This window comes from Lissotriton helveticus, chromosome 10, assembly GCF_964261635.1.
Source record: "Lissotriton helveticus chromosome 10, aLisHel1.1, whole genome shotgun sequence".
NCBI classification, from domain to species: domain Eukaryota; kingdom Metazoa; phylum Chordata; class Amphibia; order Caudata; family Salamandridae; genus Lissotriton; species Lissotriton helveticus.
This window is the reverse complement of record NC_136071.1, coordinates 1,219,664,555-1,219,675,272: the sequence shown is the minus strand read 5'-3', so window position 1 is coordinate 1,219,675,272 and position 10,718 is coordinate 1,219,664,555. Positions and strand designations below refer to the sequence as shown.

Genomic DNA, 10,718 nt, shown 5'->3' with positions numbered 1-10,718 from the left:
ACTCACCAAAAAGTGTCTGTACAAAAAAAATTCCCATCACATTTTACAACCCCTCAAAACAAACACCCCGCGTCGAACGTTTCAAAGCACTATCTCGCGAAGGCCGCAGCTGCTGCTTTTAAAGGCACAAAAAACAACCACAATCCTTCAGTGCAGGAAGTGATGACAGTGAAGGCTCAGCCAATAGAAGCCCCGAGAAAGAGTTCAAACTGGCGCCTTTCAGAGTGACTCACCTGGCGTTAATTATGCAAATGAGGCAGGTACATAGGTGGCGGCTCGGCGGCGCTCGGGTTTGGTCCCTCAGTAACACAGCGCCCTGAAGCCCTGCATGGAGCCTGCCTCAGCTCCCAGAAGACCTGCACGGAGCGGAGCCTCACAGCGCCCAGAAGAAGTAAGTAGCGCCTCTGAGGGGGTCCTCGGCCTCCTACCCCCCCTCGGGACATGCTGAGCACTGCTCGTGTCAGCAGCGAGCGTTGAACCCGTGAGTGGCCTGTGCGAGGAGCGCTGCTCCGAGCGGCTGTATGTGATAGCTCAGGGGGTTGAGGCTCCGGCAGCAGAGATCTATAGATGGCGGGGAGCACCGGGGTGTGACGCGGACAGTGATGCGGGGGGTTTCGGGGCGGGATTCTGCTGTCATTTGTAGAGCGGTTTTCACTGTAAACATGTTTTCGATGCTTTGATGCCATGGCCGCTTTTGGGGAACGAGGGGTGCAGTGGCGTCACTAGGGGGGTGCGGACCATCTCTGGGGTGACACCAATCTGGTTAGTTACGTACTGGCTGGCTCCGGGGTCGCTGTCGCTCTCTAAGCCGCAACTAGCGCATGCCACCACGGTGCGCAGTTGCTCAGCACACCTGCTGCTTACAAGTTAAAATACAACTGCTACCTAGTACTACAGTCAGTGTGTGTGCACTGCAGCACGTCGCTGGTGCCATTCGAATGCGTGGCGTACCCTAGCAATGACGGCCCTGGGACGGCCCCCGCGCGCTGTGCTCCTCTGCTCTGAAGCGTCGGGGGGCAGAGTGCGAGCTAGAATAAATAATTAATTGTCACCGTCCTTGAGGGCCCAGGTAGGTACGATCTGACGGGGTTACTTTCCACACGTGAGTGAGCTTCATGAAATTAATGAAATTCCAGCCAAGACAGTTCATTAGTTAATACTTACAGCCCGACGTCAGACCCACCACAATTTGTTAACGTTTTTGGGCCACATCTTAACTGAGTTAAATTCACATCGTGATCACAATACCTCATGTTTCTTATTATCGGTGCTTTGTGTAATCCTTCTGTGGGGACAGCATTTATGAAAACGGCTCTATCAATATTCTGTGCACCTTCACGGGGGCCTCATGGGAGTCAGGGGGCAGGGAGATCATAGACTTAGAATATAATTAAATAAATCTTAAGTATTTTACACCATGAGGAAGTAAAAGGGGAGAGGAGGCGACCTGCCGAGTGCTTGTCCTGTGGCTCCACGTTTTTAGGTGTTTGTGTTCTCCAGCCTAGCATTTCTGCAAAAATAAAAAATAATTATAAAACAAGCATTTGCAATGCAATAGGTCTCGCATTCGAAAAGTTAGTTATTAATATTGTAAATAGCAATTTGTTTATTTTTGTGGTAGTTTTGAAAATATCTAACTTAATAGTTTATTTATGTAAAATGCGAATATTTTTAACTTTTGGAAATGTGACACCTATAGCATTAGTAATGCAATATGTCTTGCATTAATGTAACGTGCATCTATTGATATAACAATGGTAGCGTCACTAGAGGGGTGCCACGCCCACTATCACCGCCACAGCAGGCAGCTCATCATGAGAGTAAAATTGCGTCAAGTCAGCCTGCCTACTCGACCTGACTCGTAATTAATATTCTTAACACGAGGCAGGTTTAAAATGAGTAAATAAAAAGGCTGCGAATGCTCTTGCAGCCCGTGTGAATGTACCCCTCGCCTCCCGTCCCACGCTTCCCTTGCTTCCCGCTGTCCCAAGTGAGCCCTTGTCAGTCTGTTCGCCACAGGTAAGTTTAGTACTATGAGGACGAGCACGAAGAAGTTAGGTGCGATGTCTGAGGAAGGCGGGCCCACGGGAGGCTGCAGGCGCAGGGAAGGAAAATAAGAAAGCGTTTGGAGGGATTGTGGCCAAAGGAGGTGTTGTATTTTAGAATAACAAATCAAGCAGTAGTTCAGTTGAATGATTTATTATATTTAAATCATTAAAGTAAAATAACCCACAAGACAAGCTAAGGATGAGCGATGCTGTCGTGTCCAGGTAACGGATAAAAGTGACACGACAGCAGAACTCAGGCATAGAACATGGAACAATGGATATGTCATATATGGAATACAGTATGTGTCACAGAACTAGTCAATTAAAGGTACAGATACAACATCTCCTTTCCATAAAAGAAAAGGAAAGAATAAGAAAAAGTAAAACAAATAACAAGCTAAACAATTTTCAATACAAATAATAATCTTTAAATTTGGAGGGAATAACAATGTTTCTCTTAACTGAAGTCAAATTGGAGTCAGAAAACGATAGAGAACTATTACCAGTTTCAACGTCTTTAGAAAGAGAATTCGCATCAGAATCTTCAGCAGTTTCAACAACCTTAGATACAGAATGAGCATCAGAATTTAAATCTATTACTGCTTCTTTACTAACAGAAAGAGCATCTGTTCCAACTTCAAGCTGATCAGTATCACCCACTCCCTCTTTTAAACAAGATTGAGAAATCGCCTCACTAACATGTGAAGGAAAAAGAGAATCATCAAGAGCTATTTGATCCTGATTCTGCACCAAATCCATGAAATCTTCACAACACAAAAAAAAATTACTACATAGATTTCTTTTATCAAGTTTTTTCAAGATGATGTCTTTTTGATATGGTTCAAGTTTGATAACTGCACTTTTATTCCACCATCCTTTATTCTTAATCATAACAGATGAGTTTGAAGATCTAACAACCTGCTGAGGCAAAGTAAACTTAGATTCCCCTTTGACAACTTTTTTGGGTTTCTTAATAATTACCCAATCACCAGTTTTAAAAACACAGTTTTCCGGGGAAATGGTATTCTTTAACTTATATTTTTTTTCAAAATTTTGCCTGACACACTCATCAACAGAACTTGCTTTAGAAAGATTTAACTTATTAAGTGAAGATGACTTTTTATCGAAAATAGGTCTGATTTTATCATTCGCATCTCTACCTTTCAATAAGAAAAAAGGGGTAAAACCAGTGATAGAATGGGGAGTATTTAGATAACTCCAAACTTTTTCCTTAATGTGTTTTTTAACATCGATTCCAGAAGACAAAGCTGTTTGAATGCCTTCTTTGAAAAATTTATTGGCTCTTTCAACGAGTCCATTTGCAGCTGGAAAATACAACGGACTCTTGATATGTTTTATGTCATATTTACTCAAGAAATCCATCATATTTTTGGATACAAAATGTGTGCCATTATCGGAAACTAATTTCCTAGGAAAACTTTCTACATTGAAAATCTTCTCTAGAAAACCAATTACAATATCAGTAGAGGGAAATTTTACAAAATCATATGAGATCCATTTTGAGTAATAGTCAGTTAAGACAATTAAATATCTCATATCTTCCGGCAAAATATTATAAGGCCCAGAAAAATCAATTGCTAATTTTTCCCATGCTTGTTCAGGCAACAAATTGGTAGATGTATAATTTTTTTTTACTTTTCCAATGCTTGTCGGATAGAAGACATTCAGGACATTGGTTAATAAAATTATCGACAAAAGAATCCATACTGGGCCACCAATAAAATTTTCTTAAAATTTTCTTGGTGCCGGACATTCCTGGATGCCCAGAATGAGCTCTTTCAACAAGACCCTTTCTCAAAACATTTGGGGGAACCAAAAGTCCACACCTAGTGATGAACTGGTTCTCCAAACTCAACTCTGAGGATATTTGTTGAAAAGGTACAACATTTTTATCAAGACTTCTAACTGGAGGCCATCCTTTTCTAATGTACTCCCTTATTTTAACCAAAATTTGATCTTTCTCATATCCTTCTAACCAATCTTTCTCAGTAAAACATCCCTAAGAATTTTCACAGGCATCTAATGCAGAAACAACGACACACTCATCGTCAAAGACTTCAGAAGATTCAATCGGATTCTGAAGGGGAATTCTGGACAAACAGTCTGCTCTAAAATTTGCTCCTCCAGAAATGTGTTTAACATCAAAATTATATTCTTGTAATTTTGAAATAATTCTAACTAGTCTTGAAGTTGCTTGCCCTGTACCATTTCCGTTCATCAAATAAATGAGAGGCTTGTGATCTGTAACGAGATCGAAACGAGTTCCCCATAAATAGCACCTGAACTTTTCAACTGCCCATGAGCAAGCTAGAGCTTCACGCTCTATGGTACTGTAATTGGATTCGGCTGTGGTTAAGGTTCGTGAAATAAAGGCGATGGTATTTTCCTTCTCATTAACAAACTGTGTAAGAACTCCACCAAGACCAATGCAACTAGCATCTACGGTGACAACACACTTAGCACCACAAGAGAATGGTTTCAAAGCTGGTGCATTCTTAATCATTACCTTGACTTTGTTAAAGGCTTCATCATGGACTAAAGACCACTCATACTTTTCATTCTTTCTCGTTAAACACCTGAGAGGTTCAACTACGAATGCATAACCATGCACAAAACGTGCATAGTACTCACTTAGACCTAAAAAGGATCTAAGTGAGTCTTTATCAGCTGGGGCAGGTGCAAGCATAATCGAATCAATCAGGTTCTGTTTAGGCTTAATGCCTTCTTTAGTAATTGAGTGCCCTAAATATTCTAATTCTTGAACCAAGAAACTGCACTTCTCTTTAGATAGTCATCCCTCTTTTACTTAAGATTTTTAATACTTCATCAAGGTTTTTGTTATGGTCCTCAACTCCATTTCCAAAAATGAGTGTCATCCTGAAATGCTTGCACCCCTTTGATGTCTCCAAACAACGAGTCCATTAGCTTCTGAAATACGCTTGCTGCAGAAGCTAATCCAAAAGGGAGTCTCGTATATTTGAAGGCACCAAAGGGAGTGACAAAAGTAGTGAGATCTTGTGACCTCTCTGACAAAACAACTTGATGGTATGCTGACTTTAAGTCAATTAAAGAAAAATGGGTAGAATCTCCTATAGCCATAAGCATTTCTTGAATCAATGGCAAAGGGTGGCAATCCACCAAAATATTCTTATTCAGAGAGCGCAAATCTGCACACATGCGCAACTTACCATTTTTGCGTTTGGCTAATACTACAGCCGAAACCCATTCGGAAGAATCTGTTGGTTTAATTACACCATCCTTGCAAAGACTATCCAAATGTTCTTTTAACTCTGCTCGTACACTCAAAGGTACACTTCTGACCTTATGTATGACAGGTATGGCATTATCCTTCAATTTAATGTCATGCTCAACACCTTTCATACAACCAATTCTGTCCTCAAATACTTCTTTGTATTTAGAGAGAATAGAATCAAGATCATTTAAAATTATTTTCTCTTTGCAGATTTCTAAAGAAGCTATTGGAATGTCTCCAAGAATAATAGGAGCGTCACTACCAGGCTTTAACATGATACCCATCTTACCTAAGTCACGCCAACCAATAATATCCTTCCCTTTTTTAACTACATAAACTTTTGTAGTAATTTCTCTGCCTAGTAGTTCAACTAAGCCAATAAAGTATCCAAGCATTTTGAGAAATTGACCACCAATTGCTTTTGGATTGATATCTGCAACAATCAGTTTAGTAGGAAAAGGATTATTCGCATAAGTAATTTCATCTAAAATGGTAATTGGCGAACCTGAATCTGCCATTACTTCCAATTTAACGCCATGAATGAAAGCTTCGCCTAAAGGTGCCTTGAAAGTAATCTCAGATTCAACTAAATTTACATTAATTACCAAGTTACTAATTTCATCTTCTATGTCATCTAAAGCATTAACACTGGTAAGAGAAACATTCCTATTTTTAAAAATAGTTTTACAAGCAGACTCAATATGTCCAATTTTTTTACATTTTGCACATTTCTTTCCATGTGCAGGACAAATCGGGTTATTACCGATGTGATTTTTTGAACCACAACGATAACAAACTAAAATCCTTTTTGCTGAAAATGAACCTCTATCTTTTTTGTTCTCTTGTACTTGACTCTTATTAGTTACAGAACAAACTGGTTCCGCATTACTTGTTCCAGAAATAACCCTTTTTGAAACTGATGACCTTTCAATTCCAACTGCGATGTCGATGACCTCGTTTAAGGTCGGATTTCTGCAGGCTAGAAGACGTTCTTGAATTTTGTTTGAAAAACAATGAAAGACCAATTGATCTCTCAAATAAGTATCAAGCATATCACCAAACTCACATTTTGATGCTAAAATTCGCAAACTAGAAAGATAGTCTTCTATACTTTCATCTTGCAACTGTTTTCTCTTATTAAAACCATGTCTTTCCACCATTATATTTGGCTGTTCATGAAACCTTTTTTCCAATCTTTTTACAGCCTCATGGTACTCATCCCAAGGAATGAACTGTCCAGGTGGTGGTTCACTCTCAGGCATGTTGTCAAAAATTTCCCTTCCTGCATCACCCAAGAGTCCATATAAAACAGCCTTTTTTCTTTCCTTTGAGTAATCTTTTCCATCTATTGCAACCAGATAACTTTCAAAAGATTTATGCCATTGTTCCCACCTGACAGGCGGTTTTCCAGAACTCTGAAGGAAAGGGTTAATTTGATAAGGTTGAATCTGATAAGCCATCGTTCAAATTCACCTATTGGCTGTTATTTATAAATTAAAATTTGAAGTTTTATTCTTTAACTTTCAAAATCAGATTTGATATATGAATATATGAATATTAAATAAACTGTTCCGATTTTTAGAACAAGAGTTTTTACCGATATCTTCTTCTCTTCTGGTCTCACACGGAAAATGCACGTAATCCGGTGTGTGAAATCGGCAAATTGTTTCTCTGTTTACTTTTTTTTTTTTTTTTTTTAAATGGCCGCTGCGTGGGGTCACGTTGGTTGAGTTTGCGTGATGCGCGATGACGATTTCACATGTAAACAATGTGTTCCTTCAACTCTTGCGCTCCTTCTCTCGCGCTGGTTGGCTGCTGACGATTTCTGTCAGCTCACTCGCTCTGTTTCACTCGTGCTCGGCTCTTATGACGTTGCTCAAGTTCATCTCGCTCGCTCTCCTTCACTCGCGCAATGCCATCAACGATATTAACGGAAACACGAGGTAATTTTAAACAATCACAGTCTTTCTGTTCAAGCGACACACATTGGCAAAAATATATCTCACCATCAGTATGTAATTGTCGCGAAGAAAGTCCTCGTTCCCTTCTGTTAAGCTTTGCGAATTTCTTCGGTGGGTTAATTATACAAAAAATTTTAAACTGCTTTAAAATTATTTTCCAATTAGAGACGTCTTCAAACGATCCCAATCCATCGTCGCCATATTTATGTTGTATTTTAGAATAACAACAAATCAAGCAGTAGTTCAGTTGAATGATTTATTATATTTAAATCATTAAAGTAAAATAACTCATAAGACAAGCTAAGGATGAGCGATGCTGTCGTGTCCAGGTAACGGATAAAAGTGACACGACAGCAGAACTCAGGCATAGAACATGGAACAATGGATATGTCATATATGGAATACAGTATGTGTCACAGAACTAGTCAATTAAAGGTACAGATACAACAGGAGGTTAGGAGTAACGGGTGTACTATTCCATGAGGTGGAATGGGGGCTCAAGTATATGTGGGGTGGCGGGGATGCGAGCTAGGGGTCTTAGACATTCATAGCATTGTTAATGGTGGTACTGCATTGTGTGCTGCGGCAGCCTTAGACACTTGTTTGTGGTGGGCGGACTGTAAGACACTGGGTTGGGCTGGATTTTGGTAGGATAGAGGCAGTTTGTGCGAGAACGCGCGCACATTTTTTTTCATTACTGCCGCGCCCACTATCACCGCCACAGCAGGCAGCTCACTACGAGAGTAAGATTGCGTCAAGTCAGCCTGCCTACTCAACCTGACTCGTAGTAATTAGTATGCGTAACACGAGGCAGATTAAAAATGAGTAAACAAAAGGCCATGAATGCTCTTGCAACCCGTGTGAATGTGCCCCTCGCTTCGAGTCTCACGCCTCCCTCGTCTCTCGCCTCCCGCTGTCCCAAGTGAGTCCTTGTCGGCCTGTTTGCCACAGGTAAGTTCAGTATTAACTTACTTTGGTAGTAGTACTGTACTGTCACGTCCGAACAGGGCAGGGGGCATGGTGTCTATGAAACAACAGGAGGGGGAGGGGGGTGTTGAGGACGAGGACGTTAGGTGCGATGTCTGTGGAAAGCGAGCCTATGGGAGGCTGCGGGTGCAGGGTTGAAAAAGGAGAAAGGGTTTGGAGGGATTGTGGCAACAGGGGGCAGGAGTAAAGCAGGGTGTGCTCTTTTATGAGGCGGAGTGGGGGCTCAAGTAAATAAAGTTAATGAAACGCGGGAGCACGCAGCTCTGATCTTGTTGTGGCTGAATAAATAAGTACATAAGGGAAGTAAGTGAAAGTCGGAATCACGCAGCTGAAATCTCGTTGTGCCGAAGTAAATAAGTAGATAAGGAAAGTTAGTGGAAGTTGGAAGCACGCAGCTGAGATCGCGTTATGCTCAAATAAAGTAATAAGTACATAAGGGAAGTAAGTGAAACTCGAGAGCACGCAGCTGAAATCCCGTTGTACCCGAATAAATGAGTACATAAGTAAAGTTAGTTGAAGTCGAGAGCACGCAGCTGAGATCCCGTTGTGCTTAAATAAATTAATAAGTACATAAGGGAAGTAAGTGAAAGTTGGGAACACGCAGGTGAAATCTCGTTGTGCCCAAATAAATAAGTGCATAAATAAAGTTAGTAGCACTCAGTTAAAATTCCGTTGTGCCCAAATAAGTAAGTACATAAGGCAAGTAAGTGAAAGTCAGAAGCATGCAGCTGAAATCCTGTTGTGACGTACATAACGAAAGTAATGAAAGTTTGGAGCACGCAACTGAAATTCTGTTGTGCCCAAATGAATAAGTACATAAGGGAAGTAAGTGAAAGTCGGAAATACACAGCTGAGATTCTGTTGTGACCAAATTAATAAATCAGTACATAAGGGAAGTAAGTGAAAGTTGAGAGCACGCAGCTGACATATTGTTGTACCTAAATAAAAAATGAATGTGTGCCCTTGTACGATGCAAATTAAATATGCAGAAGATACTGCATGTGACATGTAATGCGTAAACATTTAATTGAGAAAAGCAGCACGTACAAATGTGCTGAAATGTTACAGGCTTGAAAGCGGCCGGCTGCAAGCTGTTTTAGCAACCGCCCGGCCCACGTTAAAAACCAGCCCCTTAAAGCGACAAAAAATGACTGAAGCAACCCCCGGACCACGTTAAAAAAAACCACACATTAGATGCAGTGAAAGCGCGCTCACGAGGTCAAAAGGCACTCCACATGAAGAACTACCAGACGCATTGACGCCTGCACTTCAAAGTGAAACTGACTGAAGCAAGCGCCCGGCCCACGTTAAAAAAAAACACACACGCATTAGATACAGTCAAGGCGCGCTCACGAGGTCTAATCTCCAGCAGAAGAAATTCGAAACAGTCTGCTGTCCACATTCCCCTTCATTCCCCAGAAAGCGGCAACATAAGTTGTCTCCCTAGACAGCAAAAGCTTTCGCTTTTGCTTTCGTCTAGGCGAGACCTAAAAAAGGATACAGAGGCTTTTTTCAATCAACCCTCTTCGTCCATTTGTCTGGTCAAGTGCCATCCACACTTGCAGGCTGCCCGGGGTCCACGAAGGGGGCCCTCCAAAGAGGGCAGCCACCTTAGTGCCACATGAGGGCACACGAGGCAGACGCCCAGTGTTAGGGACCCCCTAGGGGTCAGCGCGCCTGCGTCACATCCGGGCAGGAGTGGGCACGGTACAAATACCTCTCCCACCCACTTAGGCGTCCTCTTTGCCCACTACCCTGATGCCGTTGAGATTGCTGTACTGGGGATGGGGAGTGTTGCCGATATTGGCACTATGCTTCTACCCACCACATCATGGAGCAGTAGACCAGTCCCACATCACCCACTGAGCACCTTGCACTGTGAGTGACTGCCATGTGCCTGATCCCGCGTGCAAACCCACCTGAAAAAATAGTGACCTTTAGTACCAAGGTTGTGCAAGGACACCTCAGCCACACCTTACATTTTATAGTATAGCCATTTTTTCATACACCAAAGGTTTGCAGAAAACAACCAATACATGGCAAGCTTATCAAGGCCAGAACTACTGACTTTGCCAATCCTTGTTGAATTATTTATTACTTCTGTATACCTGCCCTCCATCTTTACCCACAGATGTACACTTCACTATTTACAGCCAAAGAATGCGGGAGGATTTCATACTCTGCATTTTAATCTTTTTATACTCGAGAATGTAATTGCATTCTGTTCATTCCATACCTCCCAAGTAATAGGGCGATGGTTTACGGTGTCGACGGTTTAAAACAGAAGTCTAGTTTGCTGGTGTTTATTTATGTAGAACTTCCTGCTTGAATGTAACCATTTCACTTGGTTGCATTATTTACATTGTTTCCTTGTTGGTGCTGGTTGTATGCAGGTGAAATGTCTGCACAAACTGTGCTGAAGGGGATTTGCAGTAAATGCAACGACAT

General features: G+C 41.5%; 1 protein-coding gene across 1 annotated transcript in view; it reads left to right on the top strand.

Moving 5' to 3' along the window:
- Window positions 1-257: 257 nt before the first annotated feature.
- The window catches only part of LOC144785705 (interferon regulatory factor 2-like), a 94,564-nt gene continuing 84,103 nt past the window's right edge, over window positions 258-10,718 (top strand). The window contains exon 1 of the mRNA XM_078664490.1: window positions 258-391. Coding sequence (XP_078520616.1) covers window positions 329-391 — 63 coding nt within the window. The 5' untranslated portion in view covers window positions 258-328. The remainder of the gene's footprint in view (window positions 392-10,718) is intronic.